Source organism: Protomyctophum parallelum (genome assembly GCF_964188405.1).
Source record: "Protomyctophum parallelum genome assembly, chromosome: 11".
In the NCBI taxonomy this organism is placed as follows: domain Eukaryota; kingdom Metazoa; phylum Chordata; class Actinopteri; order Myctophiformes; family Myctophidae; genus Protomyctophum; species Protomyctophum parallelum.
This window is the reverse complement of record NC_139707.1, coordinates 17,764,222-17,788,402: the sequence shown is the minus strand read 5'-3', so window position 1 is coordinate 17,788,402 and position 24,181 is coordinate 17,764,222. Positions and strand designations below refer to the sequence as shown.

Sequence of the window (24,181 nt, the reverse complement as noted above, 5' to 3'; positions counted from 1 at the left end):
AACATGCTGCTCCTTGTGAGGCTGTTCCATGCACCTTCCATGTGCCCCAACAGTATTCATCTCTGCATCGTAAAATAACCGGTTGCTCTGGACTCAAATGTAAATAAACAATGTGTAGGGTGGTCTTGGAAAGGAGGGAAAACAAACAGGATAAACAGACAAACTGCAGGCACTCCAGAATCTAAATATATGAAAAGTAAACAAAATGAAATAATAAAGCCAACATGTTTTGATCACAGCTTATTTTTAAACTAATCTCTCAGAATGTTGAACACTGTGATGGAATTTCAAATCCTCATTTTCCAATGAGAATACTAATCACAATTCACTTTTTAAATCAGTGCCACTGAAAAGTTCTCAATCGTGACTTCAACTTGTTTTGTACAATTGCGGCATTCTTTCACAATTCCTGCTTTGTATCTGAATTCTGAGATTAAAAACCCCCAACTCAGGCCATTATAAATGTATTCAATGGTTGAAATTAGCTTCCATATTAAGTTATAGGCTACTTCACATTTCCTGGACTGAAAATGTGTAACATTGATTTTGTAATTCACAAAAAGTGTAGTTGTGTTAGAAAGGTATAACCAATTAACGCTATAGCCTATTGGACAACTGGGTGTGGTTCAGTAAAAGTAAATAATGTAATTCTTCATTCAAAGCAAGCGATAGCAGCCATTGAATGTCTGCTGTAAATATCCTGCTAGATTCCAGTGCTATGATCTTTACCTGCCCTTGGTGTGTCCATTCCAACACTGCTCATCACCAGTCTCTCCACTCGTCACGTTGTTCTCCACACAGATCTCCTCAGGAAGACTGGACCAAAACTTCTTAGAGAGCTTCAGTTTCTCCTTTATGTCAATCACCTGCGTGGAGAAGGGTACGGTAATGATAACCACTTAATCCATATACTGTATACTTCGTTGACCGGGGTCTGAGACCCCCGAGGAACTATCCTTGGCCCCCTCCTTTCATAACTAGCAGCATCAATCAATCAGATTTTATTGTCACTTCCACAATATACATTGGGCATACAGCTAAATACCGTTCTCCACAACTCATGATGCTTCACATTTACAAACCATAGACACATTAATAGGGGGAAAACCTTAAAAAAATATATGAGCATGTGAGTTCAAAATGTTGTGCGATAATTGCGCTTTTTAGAAGAAATCCAGCACCTTTTTAAAAGTATTATGTTTGTATGAAATATCACATGCTCAGCTGGTGCTTGTAAGATACAAAGAAGATGTCTGTGGGGGATATTAAACTTAATCCCAGTGCCAAAACATTTACTAAATTTAATTTACTAGGGGCGTGGTTATGGCTCTGAGCTAGGTGCACGTCTTTTCGTTGAGCTCCTGGTATAAAGTGCTTAAATTCCTGTAAACTATCCTTTTATAAACAAACTAACCCGATTTCCGACGGCTGAGGCGTAAGCAGTACTCTTGTACAACATTATGACAAAAAGAAAGACAGCGACGAAGAAACCTGAGGCGTCGCCGACCGAGGAAGATGTCGAGCTGGCTAGTACTCCTAGTAGCCCTGCTAGCTCACATGTTAGCCCAGCAGTCTCTGCTACTGCTAGTCCTGTAGCTAATTCTGTTAGCTTGGCTAACTCTGCTAGCACTAGTGCTACTACTCCCCAGAGGGACCTGCCTGCGGCTATAGAGACCCAAAACATTATTCAGAGACTTGATTCGATGAAGAATGACTTTGCTTCAAAGTTCGAGGGAGTCCGAGGGCGATTCAGGAGGTTAAAGCAGACGTGCGGGGGTTCACTAGCCGTATGGATGAGGCGGAACAACGCATTAGTGACATTGAAGACTTTGTTAACTCTGAGAAGAACAAAACTGCCACGCTAATCGAACAGGTCAATTTCCTTACAGACAAAGTTGATGTGCTTGAAAATCGCTCGAGGAGATGTAACCTACGTTTGATAAATCTACCGGTGAATATCGAGAAGAACGATCCAATTGGGTTTATTACCAAATGGTTGCCTGAAGCCTTGGGGGCCGCAACCTTTCCTTCACCATTAATCATCGAGGCAGCTCACAGGCTCCCGGCGGGATGTCGAAATAGGCAACCCGACCGACCTCCACCACCAAGAGCCTTCATCATGAAGTTTCTGAACTTCCAAGATAAAGTCAGAGCAATGAAAGCAGCGAGGACCTTGGGGAAGATCATGTGTGGAGACCGGGAGGTGATGTTTTTCCCGGACCTATCGGCTAAGCTACATCGACGAAGAAGGAGATTTGATCCAGCGAAACAACAATTGAAAGCCCTGAATGTTCGTTATGGGTTAATGTTCTCTGCAACACTACGGGTGTGGATGTCGGATGGACAGACTCGTGAATTCGAAACACCAGAAGAGGCAGATAAGTTTGTCCAAGACATTCAACGAAAAGAGGGATCCAGGAAGAAATATGTCTGACGCAGCTACGGTCTATTGCTTCATACAAGAAAGAAGGTGAAGAAATAATGTAACGTGTTAACTCTGTGTTTTGTCTGTCTGTCTGTCTCTGTCTGTCTATGTGTATATTATTATCTGTCTCTACTCCTTTATCTTACTTCCATATTTTTGTTATCTTTTTTTAGAGCAGATATGTTTTTCTTTTACCAAGGACATTTGATGATAATTTTATTATAGGATGGGCTCAAAGGTCACAAAGATTGGGGTAATAGCGTTTGATTTCAGAGCTTTACCTATTATTATTTAATTTTTTTGTCTTTAATATCTGAGATCAGAACATTTAAGTTTCTTATTGAGTCCAAGGTAATTTCATTCTACTTCCTACTTTATATGAAAAGCCCATCCTATTTTGTCTTTTATTTGAATTGTCAAAGGTTTTGAATATTGATGTTACTAATGTCTTGCAAGACAGTGTGAGAGACGGCTTTATTATTATTTTTAATCCCATTTTATAACAGTTTGATTCCACACTGAAATAGTTTAGAGTACTGGAGTGAATGCTTTGTTTTGGCCCGGAAGAGGGTGGTTCTGTGAATGCACTTTGCCAGGAGCCATGGAGGTTCGTGGTTCAGTTTAGGTTTAAGTTAGCTTGTTCCTAGACGGAAAGCTTAGTTTGTTTAACTGCTCCCTTGCTTGCACTGGATCAGTTTGAGCATTTAACTCAATCCCAAGTTCGGGGGGAGGGGTAAAGAGGCTGCAGGGGTTTTGGGGACAGCCAGAGGGTTTTCGCAATGGCAGGTTTTTGTTTTTTTCTTGTTGATTTACATGTTTGTTTTCTTATGTCACAATGCAGTTCCGGGACCTCACTGAGTCAACAGGCTTATTTCAATATAAAGGTATTAATATTCTACACTTTTTGTTTCTGAATGGTATTAGCTGGCACCAAATTAAAGATAACTTCCTGGAATGTGAGAGGAATGGCTAAAATTACCAAACTTAAACAAGTTTTTACTAGGCTCAAACATCTGGACTCATCTATAGTTTTTATTCAGGAGTCACATCTACTTAGTGAAGATATAATTAGGGTACGAAGGAGATGGCCATGCAGGCCAAGTTATGGCATCATGTTTTCCTTCACGCTCAAGAGGGGTCTTGGTATTGATTCATAAAAAGGTTCCATTCCAGGTGACTAATACTATTAAAGATACAGCCGGTAGATATTTGATAGTGCAGGGCACTCTGTTAAATGAAAAGATTAATCTGGTGAATGCTTATTGTCCAAACGATGATAATCCCTCATTTTTTGAGAATTTATTTTTACTAATTGCCTCATTGGCGGGTAAAGTATTAATGGCAGCTGACTTCAACCTTACGTTGGTTCCGCTGGATCGTTCTTCAGGGCTAGATACTTCTCATCCATAAAGTAGGAAAAAAGTAAAACAATTCATGAAAGACCTATCTTTATGTGAACCATGGAGGATGCAAAACCCAACAAAAAAGGAATTCTCATGTCGTTCTGCAACATATAAAACGTACAGTAGAATCTATTTTTTTCTCATTTCTACCTCCTTATTACCGAATGTTGAAAATTGTATTTATGACAGTATTGTTCTGTCAGATCATGCTCCCAGTTCCCTCATTTACAAGCACCCGCAGCTAATTAGAGGCTCCACAAGATGGCGCCTACACCCTAGATGGTTGCAAGACCCTGACTTTATAAAATCTGTGGAAACCCACATTGACAATTACTTCATTACAAATATAAATGAAACTTCTGCAAGTATTAGGTGGGAAGCTTTCAAAGCATTTATTAGAGGGCAAATGATTAGTTACACTAGTTCAAAAAGTAATAAATTTAGACAACAAATGAAGGAATTAGTCTAAAATTAGAGAATTGGAAAGTGGAGCTATTTTAGACAATTCAACACAAACAAAACAAGAATTGTTAGATCTTAAGACAGAATATGAGGGGCTTTCTACAGTAAAAGCGGAGAACAGTCTATTAAGACTTAGGCAAACCTTTTATGACCAAGGGGAGAAATCTGGAAGATTGCTTGCCTGGCAGATTAAGAAACTGGACTCTCAAAGAGCAATAAGCACGATCAGAAATGAACAGGGTGATTTAACATCAAATCCTAAAGAGATTAATCAAACTTTTGCTTCTTTTTATAAGGGTGTATACTCCCAATCTAATATAAATAGTGTAAATCAGATATCCCCTGTATTTCTGAAAATGATAAGCAAGCCCTAGATAAATCATTGGGTTTAGAAGATGTTTCCAATGCCATTCTTAGTATGAGAGGTAGTAAAGCACCTGGCCCTGATGGGATTCCAATCGATATTTATAAAGCATTTAGGGAAAAGTTAATCCCTCCTTTGCTGGATATGTATAGAGAATCATATGAACAGGGCCGCCTTCGCTTCAGAATGCCCAGATTACTCTTATTCTGAAGCCGGGGAAGGAACCAACTGACACTTACAGACCAATCTCACTTTTAAATTCTGATGCCAAAATTATAGCTAAGGCTTTGGCTATGAGATTATACCATCGATAATGGCTTTGTCATGAATCGTCAAGGATTCCACAATGTGAGAAGGGTGCTCAATATAATCAATACATATGAAGGGTCTCCGGATAAGACTATATTGTCGCTGGATGCCCAGCGTGCCTTTGATGAGGTCCAGTGGCCTTATCTGCTGGAGGTGCTTAAGCGTTTTGGAATAGGAGAGTATTTTTGTAGATGGATTGATATCCTTTCTGTTGACTCCTCTGCCTCGGTTTGTTCAAATGATTTGACCTCTTTACCGTTCAACTTATTTCCTGGGGTCCGTCAGGGTTCGTCAATTTCGCCTTTGCTCTTCGGAATTTCTCTGGAACCACTTGCTATAGCAATAAGGTCACATCCCTTGATCAGTGGTATAAAAGTTGGAGACCTAGAGCATCACTTGTCTTTATATGCGGATGATTGTATTTTATTCTTATCAGATCTTGCTAGATCGATTCCATCTCTCTTAGATCTGATTAGTCTGTACGGTGGCTTCTCTGGGTTCAAGGTGAATAAAAATAAGTCATATATTATGTTTCTGAATGAACAGGAGAGAAGAAATCCAAAAGTACCCCATCCGTTTGCAAATGCAAAGAAATATATCCTCGTTTTTCATCATTTTTGACCATGGGCTATAGCCCATGTCGTACGGCATACTATAGCACGCCGTTTTTCATCATTTTTGACGATTTGAAAAAAATGAGAAAAGGAGAAAAACGATGGGTTATAGCCCATTGTTTTTTGAATTTTAGATTTTTATTTTATCCGCGTTTTTCATCATTTTGGACCATGGGCTATACCCCATATCGTACGGCATACTATAGCACGCCGTTTTTCATCATTTTTGAGGATTTGAAAAAAAATAAAAAAATAAAAAAAAACAATGGGTTATAGCCCATTGTTTTTTGAATTTTAGATTTTTTTTTATCCTCGTTTTTCATCATTTTGGACCATGGGCTATACCCCATATCGTACGGCATACTATAGCACGCCGTTTTTCATAATTTTTGAGGATTTGAAAAAATGAAAAAAACGATGGGTTATAGCCCATCGTTTTTTGAATAATAATAAAAAAGAAATCCTCGTTTTCATCATTTTTGACCATGTGCTATAGCCCATATCGTACGCCATACTATAGCACGCCGTTTTTCATCATTTTTGAGGATTTGAAAAAAATGAAAAAATGAAAAAAACAATGGGTTATAGCCCACTGTTTTTTGAATTTTAGATTTTTTTTTAATCCTCATTTTTCATAATTTTGGACCATGGGCTATACCCCATATCGTATGGCATACTATAGCACGCCGTTTTTCATCATTTTTGAGGATTTGAAAAAAATTAAAAAAACGATGGGTTATAGCCCATCGTTTTTTGAATTTTAGATTTTTCTTTTTTTTCCTCGTTTTTCATCATTTTGGACCATGGGCTACAGCCCATATCGTACGGCATACTATAGCACGCCGTTTTTCATCATTTTTGAGGATTTGAATTTCTCTTTTAAATTAAAACAACGATGGGTTATAGCCCATTGTTTTTTGAATTTTAGATTTTTATTTTATCCTCGTTTTTCATCATTTTGGACCATGGGCTATACCCCATATCGTACGGCATACTATAGCACGCCGTTTTTCATCATTTTTGAGGATTTGAAAAAATGAAAAAAACGATGGGTTATAGCCCATCGTTTTTTGAAAAAAAAAAAAAAAAAATCCTCGTTTTTCATCATTTTTTTTACCATGGGCTATAGCCCATATCGTACGCCATAATATAGCAATGGGTTATAGCCCATTGTTTTTTGAATTTTAGATATTTTGTTATCCTCGTTTTTCATCATTTTGGACCATGGGCTATACCCCATATCGTACAGCATAATATAGCACGCTGTTTTTCATCATTTTTGAGGATTTGAAAAAATGAAAAAAACGGTGGGTTATAGCCCATCGTTTTTTGAATTAAAAAAAAAAAAGAAATCCTCGTTTTCATAATTTTTGACCATGGGCTATAGCCCATATCGTACGCCATACTATAGCACGCCGTTTTTCATCATTTTTAAGGATTTGAAAAAAACAAAAACAAAACAAAAAAAACAATGGGTTATAGCCCATTGTTTTTTGAATTTTAGATTTTTTTTTATCCTCGTTTTTCATCATTTTGGACCATGGGCTATACCCCATATCGTACGGCATACTATAGCACGCCGTTTTTCATCATTTTTGAGGATTTGAAAAAATGAAAAAAAACGATGGGTTATAGCCCATCGTTTTTTGAATAATAATAAAAAAGAAATCCTCGTTTTCATCATTTTTGACCATGTGCTATAGCCCATATCGTACGCCATACTATAGCACGCCGTTTTTCATCATTTTTGAGGATTTGAAAAAAATGAAAAAATGAAAAAAAAACAATGGGTTATAGCCCACTGTTTTTTTAATTTTAGATTTTTTTTTTATCCTCATTTTTCATCATTTTGGACCATGGGCTATACCCCATATCGTATGGCATACTATAGCACGCCGTTTTTCATCATTTTTGAGGATTTGAAAAAAATGAAAAAAACGATGGGTTATAGCCCATCGTTTTTTGAATTTTAGATTTTTCTTTTTTTTCCTCGTTTTTCATCATTTTGGACCATGGGCTACAGCCCATATCGTACGGCATACTATAGCACGCCGTTTTTCATCATTTTTGAGGATTTGAATTTCTCTTTTAAATTAAAACAACGATGGGTTATAGCCCATTGTTTTTTGAATTTTAGATTTTTATTTTATCCTCGTTTTTCATCATTTTGGACCATGGGCTATACCCCATATCGTACGGCATACTATAGCACGCCGTTTTTCATCATTTTTGAGGATTTGAAAAAATGAAAAAAACGATGGGTTATATATAGCCCATCGTTTTTTGAATAAAAAAATAATAATAAATCCTCGTTTTTCATCATTTTTGACCATGGGCTATAGCCCATATCGTACGCCATACTATAGCTAGCATGCCGTTTTTCATCATTTTTGAGGATTTGAAAAAAATGAAAAAAACAATGGGTTATAGCCCATTGTTTTTTGAATTTTAGATTTTTTTTTAATCCTCGTTTTTCATCATTTTGGACCATGGGCTATAGCCCATATCGTACGGCATACTATAGCATGCCGTTTTTCATCATTTTTGAGGATTTGAAAAACAATGAAAAAATGAAAAAAACGATGGGTTATAGCCCATTGTTTTTTTAATTTTAGATTATTTTTTTATCCTTGTTTTTCATCATTTTGGACCATGGGCTATACCCCATATCGTACGGCATACTATAGCACGCCGTTTTTCATCATTTTTGAGGATTTGAAAAAAAATAAAAAACGATGGGTTATAGCCCATCGTTTTTTGAATTAAAAAAAAAAAGAAATCCTCGTTTTTTTTTTTTTTTTAAGATATTTTTTTTGCGGCTTACGCCTTTTTATTGATTTTTTAAGGGACAGACAGTAGGCTGACAGGAAACGGGAGAGAGATGGGGGGATGACATGCGGTAAAGGCCGTGTCGGGTCCGGGAGTCGAACCCGCGGCACACCGCGACTGGATCACCAGTCCGGTGCCCAGACCGTTACGCTACGGCCTGGGCCGAAATCCTCGTTTTTCATCATTTTTGACCATGGGCTATAGCCCATATCGTACGCCATACTATAGCACGCCGTTTTTCATCATTTTTGAGGATTTGAAAAAAATGAAAAAATGAAAAAAACAATGGGTTATAGCCCATTGTTTTTTGAATTTTAGATTTTTTTTTTAATCCTCGTTTTTCATCATTTTAGAGCATGGGCTATAGCCCATATCGTACGGCATACTATAGCACGCCGTTTTTCATCATTTTTGAGGATTTGAAAAAATGAAAAAAATGATGGGTTATAGCCCATCGTTTTTTGAATAAATAAAAAAAAAAATCCTCGTTTACGGCATACTATAGCACGCCGTTTTTCATCATTTTTGAGGATTTGAAAAAAATATATAGCCCATTGTTTTTTTAATTTTAGATTTTTTTTTATCCTCGTTTTTCATCATGGGCTATAGCCCATATCGTACGGCATTCTATAGCACGCCGTTTTTCATCATTTTTGAGGATTTGAAAAAAATGAAAAAAACGATGGGTTATTGACAATCGTTTATTTTTTAATTTTTTTATCCTCGTTTTTCATCATTTTGGACCAAGGGCTATAACCCATATCGCACGGCATACCATAGCACGCCGTTTTTCATAATTTTTGAGGATTTGAAAAAAATGAAAAAATGAAAAAAACCATGGGTTATAGCCCATCGTTTTTTTTAATTTTTGAAAAAAATCATGTTTGAGGATTTGAAAAAAAAAAAGATGAAAATCATTAAGTTAGTGACTTTGACAGTGTATAAATGGAACAGGTTTTCAGCAGGTCAAATGAGGTACAGAAAACCGTATGACTCCCAGGCTGATCTCACTGGGGGAAAACTGTATGAGTTTTTGTTTAAGAACTAACAATCAATTGAAAAATATATTCTAGATGTGACACTAACAAGCTGAAATAGCGCAGTTGGTAGAGCCTTAGACTGAATATCTAAAGCTCCCTGGTTCAATCCCGGCTTTTGGCAGTTGAAATGAGGTACAGAAAATCCTATGACACTTGACGATGATCTCACTGGGTGAAAAACTTTATGAGTTTTTTTGTTTAAGAATAACAAGTAACAGTCAATGTAAAAATAAATACTGTATGTGTTACTTTCAAGCCGTAATAGCTCAGCTGGGAGAGCGTTAGGCTGTAGATCTGAAGGTTCCTGGTTCAAACCTGAGATTCGGCAGTTGAAATGAGGTACAGACAACCGTATGACCCTCAAGCTGATCTCACTGTGGGATGAACTGTATGAGTTTATGTTTAAGAACTAACAATACATTGAAAAATACATTCTGGATTTGTCACTTACAAGCAAACAAACAAAAAAGCACTTTGCTTTCCACACTTACATCAAATAGCACAAAAAAGCTGTGTAGTACTATCCAGCAGTTAGCTCAGTGTGATGAGAGGCTGTCCTTGGGAGCCACAGGTCCAGGGTTCAAATCCCACATTAGTCATAACTGTGACACTTTGCCTTGCACACTGATTTCCAGAAGGACAACTTTAAAGCAGCCCAGAAATTCACTATGTTTGTGTGCCTCAGTGGCCCAACGGATAAGTCAGATGATATCCGTAGTATACCTAGTAGAAGTGTGCAGGTTCAAACCCGACATATGACATGCGGTGTTCAAATCTCCAACACCTAGAGTAGGCATGTCCCAGCGGTCTTTCTTTACTGTGACACTTTGCTTTCCACACTTACATCAAATAGCACAAAAAGCTGTGTAGTAGTATCCAGCAGTTAGCTCAGTGTGATGAGAGGCTGTCCTTGGGAGCCACAGGTCCAGGGTTCAAATCCCACATTAGTCATAACTGTGACACTTTGCTTTGCACACTGATTTCCAGAAGGACAACTTTAAAGCAGCACAGAAATTCACCATGATTGTGTTCCTCAGTGGCCCAGCGGATAAGTCAAATGATATCCGTAGTATACCTAGTAGAATTGTGCCGGTTCAAACCCGCCATACTTCTAGTAGGCGGTGATGGTTCAAATCACTGACACCTAGAGTAGGAGTGGCCCAGTGGATAAATCAGATGATATCCATAGAATACCTATTACAAGCTGCAGGGTTCGACTCAAGTCTTTACTATCAAGACCAATTTCAGAAGAAGAAAACAAACAAAAAAGCTGTACAGTAGTATCCAGCAGTTAGCTCAGTCTGATGAGTGGCTGTCCTTGGGAGCCACAGGTCCAGGGTTCAAATCCCACATTAGTCATAACTGTGACACTTTGCTTTGCACACTGATTTCCAGAAGGACAACTTTAAAGCAGCCCAGAAATTCACCATGATTGTGTGCCTCAGTGGCCCAGCGGATAAGTCAAATGATATCCGTAGTATACCTAGTAGAAGTGTGCCGGTTCAAACGCGACATACTCCTAGTAGGCTGTGATGGTTCAAATCACTGACACTTAGAGTAGGAGTGGCCCAGTGGATAAATCAGATGATATCCATAGAATACCTATTACAAGGTGCGGAGTTTGACTCAAGTCTTTACTATCCAGACCGATTTCAGAAGAAGAAAACAAACAAAAATCTTTGTAGTAGTATACAGCAGTTAGCTCAGTCTGATGAGAGGCTGTCCTTGGGAGCCACAGGTCCATGGTTCAAATCCCACATTAGTCATAACTGTGACACTTTGCTTTGCACACTGATTTCCAGAAGGACAACTTTAAAGCAGCCCAGAAATTCACCATGATTGTGTGCCTCAGTGGCCCAGCGGATAAGTAAAATGATATCCATAGTATACCTAGTAGAAGTCTGCCGGTTCAAACCCGACATACTCCTAGTAGGCGGTGATGGTTCAAATCACTGACACCTAGAGTAGGAGTGGCCCAGTGGATAAATCAGATGATATCCATAGAATACCTATTACAAGGTGAGGGGTTCGATTCAAGTCTTTACTATCAAGACCGATTTCAGAAGAAGAAAACAAACAAAAAAGCTGTGTAGTAGTATCCAGCAGTTAGCTCAGTCTGATGAGAGGCTGTCCTTGGGAGCCACAGGTCCAGGGTTCAAATCCCACATTAGTCATAGCTGTGACACTTTGCTTTGCACACTGATTTCCAGAAGGACAACTTTAAAGCTGCCCAGAAATTTACCATGATTGTGTGCCTCAGTGGCCCAGCGGATAAGTCAAATGATATCCGTAGTATACCTAGTAGAAGTGTGCCGGTTCAAACCCGACATACTCCTAGTAGGCGGTGATGGTTCAAATCACTGAAACCTAGAGTAGTAGTGGCCCAGTGGATAAATCAGATGATATCCATAGAATACCTAGTACAAGGTGCGGGGTTCAGGTAGGAGGAGAGTAGGGTGGGCAGGTTGGAGGAGATTAGTGGGTTATAGCCCATTGTTTTTTGAAAATTTGACTTTTTTTTTTAACCTCGTTTTTTTATCATTTTTGACCATGGGCTATAGCCTATACCGTACGGCATATTATAGCACGCCGTTTTTCATCATTTTTGAGGATTTTAAAAAAATGAAAAAAAAAAAAACATGGGTTATAGCCCTTCGTTTTTTGAAAATTTGACTTTTTTTTTTAACCTCATTTTTTATCATTTTTGAACATGGGCTATAGCCTATACCGTACGGCATATTATAGCACGCCGTTTTTCATCATTTTTGAGGATTTGAAAAAAATGAAAAAAAAAAAAACATGGGTTATAGCCCATCGTTTTTTGAAAATTTGATTTTCTTTTTAACCTCGTTTTTTATCATTTTTGACCATGGGCTATAGCCTATACCGTACGGCATATTATAGCACGCCGTTTTTCATCATTTTTGAGGATTTGAAAAAAATGAAAAAAAAAAAAAACATGGGTTATAGCCCATCGTTTTTTGAAAATTTGATTTTTTTTTTTAACCTCGTTTTTTATCATTTTTGACCATGGGCTATAGCCTATACCGTACGGCATATTATAGCACGCCGTTTTTCATCATTTTTGAGGATTTGAAAAAAATGAAAAAAAAACAAAACATGGGTTATAGCCCATCGTTTTTTGAAAATTTGATCTTTTTTTTAACCTCGTTTTTCATCATTTTTGACCATGGGCTATAGCCTATACCGTACGGCATATTTATAGCACGCCGTTTTTCATCATTTTTGAGGATTTGAAAAAAAAAAAAAAAAAAAAAAACATGGGTTATAGCCCATCGTTTTTTGAAAATTTGATTTTTTTTTCTAACCTCGTTTTTTATCATTTTTGACCATGGGCTATAGCCTATACCGTACGGCATATTATAGCACGCCGTTTTTCATCATTTTTGAGGATTTGAAAAAAATGAAGAAAAAAAAAAAACATGGGTTATAGCCCATCGTTTTTTGAAAATTTGAATTTTTTTTTAACCTCGTTTTTCATCATTTTTGACCATGGGCTATAGCCTATACCGTACGGCATATTTATAGCACGCCGTTTTTCATCATTTTTGAGGATTTGAAAAAAAAAAAAAAAAAAAAACATGGGTTATAGCCCATCGTTTTTTGAAAATTTGATTTTTTTTTTAACCTCGTTTTTTATAATTTTTGACCATGGGCTATAGCCTATACCGTACGGCATATTATAGCACGCCGTTTTTCATCATTTTTGAGGATTTGAAAAAAAAAAAAAAAAAAAAACATGGGTTATAGCCCATCGTTTTTTGAAAATTTGATTTTTTTTTTTAACCTCGTTTTTTATCATTTTTGACCATGGGCTATAGCCTATACCGTACGGCATATTATAGCACGCCGTTTTTCATCATTTTTGAGGATTTGAAAAAAATGAAAAAAAAAAAAAACATGGGTTATAGCCCATTGTTTTTTGAATTTTAGATTTTTATTTTATCCGCGTTTTTCATCATTTTGGACCATGGGCTATACCCCATATCGTACGGCATACTATAGCACGCCGTTTTTCATCATTTTTGAGGATTTGAAAAAAAAAAAAAATTTAAAAAAAAACAATGGGTTATAGCCCATTGTTTTTTGAATTTTAGATTTTTTTTTATCCTCGTTTTTCATCATTTTGGACCATGGGCTATACCCCATATCGTACGGCATACTATAGCACGCCGTTTTTCATAATTTTTGAGGATTTGAAAAAATGAAAAAAACGATGGGTTATAGCCCATCGTTTTTTGAATAATAATAAAAAAGAAATCCTCGTTTTCATCATTTTTGACCATGTGCTATAGCCCATATCGTACGCCATACTATAGCACGCCGTTTTTCATCATTTTTGAGGATTTGAAAAAAATGAAAAAATGAAAAAAACAATGGGTTATAGCCCACTGTTTTTTGAATTTTAGATTTTTTTTTAATCCTCATTTTTCATAATTTTGGACCATGGGCTATACCCCATATCGTATGGCATACTATAGCACGCCGTTTTTCATCATTTTTGAGGATTTGAAAAAAATTAAAAAAACGATGGGTTATAGCCCATCGTTTTTTGAATTTTAGATTTTTCTTTTTTTTCCTCGTTTTTCATCATTTTGGACCATGGGCTACAGCCCATATCGTACGGCATACTATAGCACGCCGTTTTTCATCATTTTTGAGGATTTGAATTTCTCTTTTAAATTAAAACAACGATGGGTTATAGCCCATTGTTTTTTGAATTTTAGATTTTTATTTTATCCTCGTTTTTCATCATTTTGGACCATGGGCTATACCCCATATCGTACGGCATACTATAGCACGCCGTTTTTCATCATTTTTGAGGATTTGAAAAAATGAAAAAAACGATGGGTTATAGCCCATCGTTTTTTGAAAAAAAAAAAAAAAAAAATCCTCGTTTTTCATCATTTTTTTACCATGGGCTATAGCCCATATCGTACGCCATAATATAGCAATGGGTTATAGCCCATTGTTTTTTGAATTTTAGATATTTTGTTATCCTCGTTTTTCATCATTTTGGACCATGGGCTATACCCCATATCGTACAGCATAATATAGCACGCTGTTTTTCATCATTTTTGAGGATTTGAAAAAATGAAAAAAACGGTGGGTTATAGCCCATCGTTTTTTGAATTAAAAAAAAAAAAGAAATCCTCGTTTTCATAATTTTTGACCATGGGCTATAGCCCATATCGTACGCCATACTATAGCACGCCGTTTTTCATCATTTTTAAGGATTTGAAAAAAAAAACAAAAAAAACAAAAAAAACAATGGGTTATAGCCCATTGTTTTTTGAATTTTAGATTTTTTTTTATCCTCGTTTTTCATCATTTTGGACCATGGGCTATACCCCATATCGTACGGCATACTATAGCACGCCGTTTTTCATCATTTTTGAGGATTTGAAAAAATGAAAAAAAACGATGGGTTATAGCCCATCGTTTTTTGAATAATAATAAAAAAGAAATCCTCGTTTTCATCATTTTTGACCATGTGCTATAGCCCATATCGTACGCCATACTATAGCACGCCGTTTTTCATCATTTTTGAGGATTTGAAAAAAATGAAAAAATGAAAAAAAAACAATGGGTTATAGCCCACTGTTTTTTTAATTTTAGATTTTTTTTTTATCCTCATTTTTCATCATTTTGGACCATGGGCTATACCCCATATCGTATGGCATACTATAGCACGCCGTTTTTCATCATTTTTGAGGATTTGAAAAAAATGAAAAAAACGATGGGTTATAGCCCATCGTTTTTTGAATTTTAGATTTTTCTTTTTTTTCCTCGTTTTTCATCATTTTGGACCATGGGCTACAGCCCATATCGTACGGCATACTATAGCACGCCGTTTTTCATCATTTTTGAGGATTTGAATTTCTCTTTTAAATTAAAACAACGATGGGTTATAGCCCATTGTTTTTTGAATTTTAGATTTTTATTTTATCCTCGTTTTTCATCATTTTGGACCATGGGCTATACCCCATATCGTACGGCATACTATAGCACGCCGTTTTTCATCATTTTTGAGGATTTGAAAAAATGAAAAAAACGATGGGTTATAGCCCATCGTTTTTTGAATAAAAAAATAATAATAAATCCTCGTTTTTCATCATTTTTGACCATGGGCTATAGCCCATATCGTACGCCATACTATAGCTAGCATGCCGTTTTTCATCATTTTTGAGGATTTGAAAAAAATGAAAAAAACAATGGGTTATAGCCCATTGTTTTTTGAATTTTAGATTTTTTTTTAATCCTCGTTTTTCATCATTTTGGACCATGGGCTATAGCCCATATCGTACGGCATACTATAGCATGCCGTTTTTCATCATTTTTGAGGATTTGAAAAACAATGAAAAAATGAAAAAAACGATGGGTTATAGCCCATTGTTTTTTTAATTTTAGATTATTTTTTTATCCTTGTTTTTCATCATTTTGGACCATGGGCTATACCCCATATCGTACGGCATACTATAGCACGCCGTTTTTCATCATTTTTGAGGATTTGAAAAAAAATAAAAAACGATGGGTTATAGCCCATCGTTTTTTGAATTAAAAAAAAAAAGAAATCCTCGTTTTTTTTTTTTTTTTAAGATATTTTTTTTACGGCTTACGCCTTTTTATTGATTTTTTAAGGGACAGACAGTAGGCTGACAGGAAACGGGAGAGAGATGGGGGGATGACATGCGGTAAAGGCCGTGTCGGGTCCGGGAGTCGAACCCGCGGCACACCGCGACTGGATCACCAGTCCGGTGCCCAGACCGTTACGCTACGGCCTGGGCCGAAATCCTCGTTTTTCATCATTTTTGACCATGGGCTATAGCCCATATCGTACGCCATACTATAGCACGCCGTTTTTCATCATTTTTGAGGATTTGAAAAAAATGAAAAAATGAAAAAAACAATGGGTTATAGCCCATTGTTTTTTGAATTTTAGATTTTTTTTTTTATCCTCGTTTTTCATCATTTTAGAGCATGGGCTATAGCCCATATCGTACGGCATACTATAGCACGCCGTTTTTCATCATTTTTGAGGATTTGAAAAAATGAAAAAAATGATGGGTTAGAGCCCATCGTTTTTTGAATAAATAAAAAAAAAAATCCTCGTTTACGGCATACTATAGCACGCCGTTTTTCATCATTTTTGAGGATTTGAAAAAAATATATAGCCCATTGTTTTTTTAATTTTAGATTTTTTTTTATCCTCGTTTTTCATCATGGGCTATAGCCCATATCGTACGGCATTCTATAGCACGCCGTTTTTCATCATTTTTGAGGATTTGAAAAAAATGAAAAAAACGATGGGTTATTGACAATCGTTTATTTTTTAATTTTTTTATCCTCGTTTTTCATCATTTTGGACCAAGGGCTATAACCCATATCGCACGGCATACCATAGCACGCCGTTTTTCATAATTTTTGAGGATTTGAAAAAAATGAAAAAATGAAAAAAACCATGGGTTATAGCCCATCGTTTTTTTTAATTTTTGAAAAAAATCATGTTTGAGGATTTGAAAAAAAAAAAAGATGAAAATCATTAAGTTAGTGACTTTGACAGTGTATAAATGGAACAGGTTTTCAGCAGGTCAAATGAGGTACAGAAAACCGTATGACTCCCAGGCTGATCTCACTGGGGGAAAACTGTATGAGTTTTTGTTTAAGAACTAACAATCAATTGAAAAATATATTCTAGATGTGACACTAACAAGCTGAAATAGCGCAGTTGGTAGAGCCTTAGACTGAATATCTAAAGCTCCCTGGTTCAATCCCGGCTTTTGGCAGTTGAAATGAGGTACAGAAAATCCTATGACACTTGACGATGATCTCACTGGGTGAAAAACTTTATGAGTTTTTTTGTTTAAGAATAACAAGTAACAGTCAATGTAAAAATAAATACTGTATGTGTTACTTTCAAGCCGTAATAGCTCAGCTGGGAGAGCGTTAGGCTGTAGATCTGAAGGTTCCTGGTTCAAACCTGAGATTCGGCAGTTGAAATGAGGTACAGACAACCGTATGACCCTCAAGCTGATCTCACTGTGGGATGAACTGTATGAGTTTATGTTTAAGAACTAACAATACATTGAAAAATACATTCTGGATTTGTCACTTACAAGCAAACAAACAAAAAAGCACTTTGCTTTCCACACTTACATCAAATAGCACAAAAAAGCTGTGTAGTACTATCCAGCAGTTAGCTCAGTGTGATGAGAGGCTGTCCTTGGGAGCCACAGGTCCAGGGTTCAAATCCCACATTAGTCATAACTGTGACACTTTGCCTTGCACACTGATTTCCAGAAGGACAACTTTAAAGCAGCCCAGAAATTCACTATGTTTGTGTGCCTCAGTGGCCCAACGGATAAGTCAGATGATATCCGTAGTATACCTAGTAGAAGTGTGCAGGTTCAAACCCGACATATGACATGCGGTGTTCAAATCTCCAACACCTAGAGTAGGCATGTCCCAGCGGTCTTTCTTTACTGTGACACTTTGCTTTCCACACTTACATCAAATAGCACAAAAAGCTGTGTAGTAGTATCCAGCAGTTAGCTCAGTGTGATGAGAGGCTGTCCTTGGGAGCCACAGGTCCAGGGTTCAAATCCCACATTAGTCATAACTGTGACACTTTGCTTTGCACACTGATTTCCAGAAGGACAACTTTAAAGCAGCACAGAAATTCACCATGATTGTGTTCCTCAGTGGCCCAGCGGATAAGTCAAATGATATCCGTAGTATACCTAGTAGAATTGTGCCGGTTCAAACCCGCCATACTTCTAGTAGGCGGTGATGGTTCAAATCACTGACACCTAGAGTAGGAGTGGCCCAGTGGATAAATCAGATGATATCCATAGAATACCTATTACAAGCTGCAGGGTTCGACTCAAGTCTTTACTATCAAGACCAATTTCAGAAGAAGAAAACAAACAAAAAAGCTGTACAGTAGTATCCAGCAGTTAGCTCAGTCTGATGAGAGGCTTTCCTTGGGAGCCACAGGTCCAGGGTTCAAATCCCACATTAGTCATAACTGTGACACTTTGCTTTGCACACTGATTTCCAGAAGGACAACTTTAAAGCAGCACAGAAATTCACCATGATTGTGTTCCTCAGTGGCCCAGCGGATAAGTCAAATGATATCCGTAGTATACCTAGTAGAAGTGTGCCGGTTCAAACGCGACATACTCCTAGTAGGCTGTGATGGTTCAAATCACTGACACTTAGAGTAGGAGTGGCCCAGTGGATAAATCAGATGATATCCATAGAATACCTATTACAAGGTGCGGAGTTTGACTCAAGTCTTTACTATCCAGACCGATTTCAGAAGAAGAAAACAAACAAAAATCTTTGTAGTAGTATACAGCAGTTAGCTCAGTCTGATGAGAGGCTGTCCTTGGGAGCCACAGGTCCATGGTTCAAATCCCACATTAGTCATAACTGTGACACTTTGCTTTGCACACTGATTTCCAGAAGGACAACTTTAAAGCAGCCCAGAAATTCACCATGATTGTGTGCCTCAGTGGCCCAGCGGATAAGTAAAATGATATCCATAGTATACCTAGTAGAAGTCTGCCGGTTCAAACCCGACATACTCCTAGTAGGCGGTGATGGTTCAAATCACTGACACCTAGAGTAGGAGTGGCCCAGTGGATAAATCAGATGATATCCATAGAATACCTATTACAAGGTGAGGGGTTCGATTCAAGTCTTTACTATCAAGACCGATTTCAGAAGAAGAAAACAAACAAAAAAGCTGTGTAGTAGTATCCAGCAGTTAGCTCAGTCTGATGAGAGGCTGTCCTTGGGAGCCACAGGTCCAGGGTTCAAATCCCACATTAGTCATAGCTGTGACACTTTGCTTTGCACACTGATTTCCAGAAGGACAACTTTAAAGCTGCCCAGAAATTTACCATGATTGTGTGCCTCAGTGGCCCAGCGGATAAGTCAAATGATATCCGTAGTATACCTAGTAGAAGTGTGCCGGTTCAAACCCGACATACTCCTAGTAGGCAGTGATGGTTCAAATCACTGAAACCTAGAGTAGTAGTGGCCCAGTGGATAAATCAGATGATATCCATAGAATACCTAGTACAAGGTGCGGGGTTCAGGTAGGAGGAGAGTAGGGTGGGCAGGTTGGAGGAGATTAGTGGGTTATAGCCCATCGTTTTTTGAAAATTTGACTTTTTTTTTTAACCTCGTTTTTTTATCATTTTTGACCATGGGCTATAGCCTATACCGTACGGCATATTATAGCACGCCGTTTTTCATCATTTTTGAGGATTTTAAAAAAATGAAAAAAAAAAAAAACATGGGTTATAGCCCTTCGTTTTTTGAAAATTTGACTTTTTTTTTTAACCTCATTTTTTATCATTTTTGAACATGGGCTATAGCCTATACCGTACGGCATATTATAGCACGCCGTTTTTCATCATTTTTGAGGATTTGAAAAAAATGAAAAAAAAAAAAAACATGGGTTATAGCCCATCGTTTTTTGAAAATTTGATTTTTTTTTTAACCTCGTTTTTCATAATTTTTGACCATGGGCTATAGCCTATACCGTACGGCATATTATAGCACGCCGTTTTTCATCATTTTTGAGGATTTGAAAAAAATGAAAAAAAAAAAAACATGGGTTATAGCCCATCGTTTTTTGAAAATTTGATTTTTTTTTTTAACCTCGTTTTTTATCATTTTTGACCATGGGCTATAGCCTATACCGTACGGCATATTATAGCACGCCGTTTTTCATCATTTTTGAGGATTTGAAAAAAATGAAAAAAAAACAAAACATGGGTTATAGCCCATCGTTTTTTGAAAATTTGATCTTTTTTTTAACCTCGTTTTTCATCATTTTTGACCATGGGCTATAGCCTATACCGTACGGCATATTTATAGCACGCCGTTTTTCATCATTTTTGAGGATTTGAAAAAAAAGAAAAAAAAAAAAAAACATGGGTTATAGCCCATCGTTTTTTGAAAATTTGATTTTTTTTTCTAACCTCGTTTTTTATCATTTTTGACCATGGGCTATAGCCTATACCGTACGGCATATTATAGCACGCCGTTTTTCATCATTTTTGAGGATTTGAAAAAAATGAAGAAAAAAAAAAAACATGGGTTATAGCCCATCGTTTTTTGAAAATTTGATTTTTTTTTTTAACCTCATTTTTTATCATTTTTGACCATGGGCTATAGCCTATACCGTACGGCATATTATAGCACGCCGTTTTTCATCATTTTTGAGGATTTTAAAAAAAAGAAAAAAAAAAAAAAACATGGGTTATAGCCCATCGTTTTTTGAAAATTTGAATTTTTTTTTAACCTCGTTTTTCATCATTTTTGACCATGGGCTATAGCCTATACCGTACGGCATATTTATAGCACGCCGTTTTTCATCATTTTTGAGGATTTGAAAAAAAAAAAAAAAAAAAACATGGGTTATAGCCCATCGTTTTTTGAAAATTTGATTTTTTTTTTAACCTCGTTTTTTATAATTTTTGACCATGGGCTATAGCCTATACCGTACGGCATATTATAGCACGCCGTTTTTCATCATTTTTGAGGATTTGAAAAAAATGAAAAAAAAAAAACATGGGTTATAGCCCATCGTTTTTTGAAAATTTGATTTTTTTTTTTAACCTCGTTTTTTATCATTTTTGACCATGGGCTATAGCCTATACCGTACGGCATATTATAGCACGCCGTTTTTCATCATTTTTGAGGATTTGAAAAAAATGAAAAAAAAAAAAAAACATGGGTTATAGCCCATCGTTTTTTGAAAATTTGATTTTTTTTTTAACCTCGTTTTTCATAATTTTTGACCATGGGCTATAGCCTATACCGTACGGCATATTATAGCACGCCGTTTTTCATCATTTTTGAGGATTTGAAAAAAATGAAAAAAAAAAAAACATGGGTTATAGCCCATCGTTTTTTGAAAATTTGATTTTTTTTTTTAACCTCGTTTTTTATCATTTTTGACCATGGGCAATAGCCTATACCGTACGGCATATTATAGCACGCCGTTTTTCATCATTTTTGAGGATTTGAAAAAAATGAAAAAAAAAAAAACATGGGTTATAGCCCATCGTTTTTTGAAAATTTGATCTTTTTTTTAACCTCGTTTTTCATCATTTTTGACCATGGGCTATAGCCTATACCGTACGGCATATTTATAGCACGCCGTTTTTCATCATTTTTGAGGATTTGAAAAAAAAAAAAAAAAAAAAAAACATGGGTTATAGCCCATCGTTTTTTGAAAATTTGATTTTTTTTTCTAACCTCGTTTTTTATCATTTTTGACCATGGGCTATAGCCTATACCGTACGGCATATTATAGCACGCCGTTTTTCATCATTTTTGAGGATTTGAAAAAAATGAAGAAAAAAAAAAAACATGGGTTATAGCCCATCGTTTTTTGAAAATTTGATTTTTTTTTTAACCTCGTTTTTTATCATTTTTGACCATGGGCTATAGCCTATACCGTACGGCATATTTATAGCACGCCGTTTTTCATCATTTTTGAGGATTTGAAAAAAAACAAAAAAAAAAAACATGGGTTATAGCCCATCGTTTTTTGAAAATTTGATTTTTTTTTTAACCTCGTTTTTTATAATTTTTGACCATGGGCTATAGCCTATACCGTACGGCATATTATAGCACGCCGTTTTTCATCATTTTTGAGGATTTGAAAAAAATGAAAAAAAAAAAACATGGGTTATAGCCCATCGTTTTTTGAAAATTTGATTTTTTTTTTTAACCTCGTTTTTTATCATTTTTGACCATGGGCTATAGCCTATACCGTACGGCATATTATAGCACGCCGTTTTTCATCATTTTTGAGGATTTGAAAAAAATGAAGAAAAAAAAGAAACATGGGTTATAGCCCATCGTTTTTTGAAAATTTGATTTTTTTTTTTAACCTCGTTTTTTATCATTTTTGACCATGGGCTATAGCCTATACCGTACGGCATATTATAGCACGCCGTTTTTCATCATTTTTGAGGATTTTAAAAAAATGAAAAAAAAAAAAAAACATGGGTTATAGCCCATCGTTTTTTGAAAATTTGATTTTTTTTTTAACCTCGTTTTTCATCATTTTTGACCATGGGCTATAGCCTATACCGTACGGCATATTTATAGCACGCCGTTTTTCATCATTTTTGAGGATTTGAAAAAAAACAAAAAAAAAAACATGGGTTATAGCCCATCGTTTTTTGAAAATTTGATTTTTTTTTTAACCTCGTTTTTTATAATTTTTGACCATGGGCTATAGCCTATACCGTACGGCATATTATAGCACGCCGTTTTTCATCATTTTTGAGGATTTGAAAAAAATGAAAAAAAAAAAACATGGGTTATAGCCCATCGTTTTTTGAAAATTTGATTTTTTTTTTAACCTCGTTTTTTATCATTTTTGACCATGGGCTATAGCCTATACCGTACGGCATATTATAGCACGCCGTTTTTCATCATTTTTGAGGATTTGAAAAAAATGAAAAAAAAAAAAACATGGGTTATAGCCCATCGTTTTTTGAAAATTTGATTTTTTTTTTAACCTCGTTTTTCATAATTTTTGACCATGGGCTATAGCCTATACCGTACGGCATATTATAGCACGCCGTTTTTCATCATTTTTGAGGATTTGAAAAAAATGAAAAAAAAAAAAACATGGGTTATAGCCCATCGTTTTTTGAAAATTTGATTTTTTTTTTGAACCTCGTTTTTTATCATTTTTGACCATGGGCAATAGCCTATACCGTACGGCATATTATAGCACGCCGTTTTTCATCATTTTTGAGGATTTGAAAAAAATGAAAAAAAAAAAAAACATGGGTTATAGCCCATCGTTTTTTGAAAATTTGATCTTTTTTTTAACCTCGTTTTTCATCATTTTTGACCATGGGCTATAGCCTATACCGTACGGCATATTTATAGCACGCCGTTTTTCATCATTTTTGAGGATTTGAAAAAAAAGAAAAAAAAAAAACATGGGTTATAGCCCATCGTTTTTTGAAAATTTGATTTTTTTTTTTAACCTCGTTTTTTATCATTTTTGACCATGGGCTATAGCCTATACCGTACGGCATATTATAGCACGCCGTTTTTCATCATTTTTGAGGATTTGAAAAAAATGAAGAAAAAAAAGAAACATGGGTTATAGCCCATCGTTTTTTGAAAATTTGATTTTTTTTTTAACCTCGTTTTTTATCATTTTTGACCATGGGCTATAGCCTATACCGTACGGCATATTATAGCACGCCGTTTTTCATCATTTTTGAGGATTTTAAAAAAATGAAAAAAAAAAAAAAACATGGGTTATAGCCCATCGTTTTTTGAAAAATTGATTTTTTTTTTAACCTCGTTTTTCATCATTTTTGACCATGGGCTATAGCCTATACCGTACGGCATATTTATAGCACGCCGTTTTTCATCATTTTTGAGGATTTGAAAAAAAACAAAAAAAAAAAACATGGGTTATAGCCCATCGTTTTTTGAAAATTTGATTTTTTTTTTAACCTCGTTTTTTATAATTTTTGACCATGGGCTATAGCCTATACCGTACGGCATATTATAGCACGCCGTTTTTCATCATTTTTGAGGATTTGAAAAAAATGAAAAAAAAAAAACATGGGTTATAGCCCATCGTTTTTTGAAAATTTGATTTTTTTTTTAACCTCGTTTTTTATCATTTTTGACCATGGGCTATAGCCTAT

The 24,181-nt window shown here is 35.9% G+C and overlaps 1 protein-coding gene across 1 annotated transcript in view; it reads right to left on the bottom strand.

Moving 5' to 3' along the window:
• Nucleotides 1-24,181, bottom strand: part of LOC310866314 (glypican-6-like) — a 175,998-nt gene that overhangs the window by 11,204 nt on the left and 140,613 nt on the right. The window contains exon 7 of the mRNA XM_083775912.1: nucleotides 730-866. Within this exon, the coding sequence (XP_083632038.1) occupies nucleotides 730-866 (137 nt within the window). The remainder of the gene's footprint in view (nucleotides 1-729; nucleotides 867-24,181) is intronic.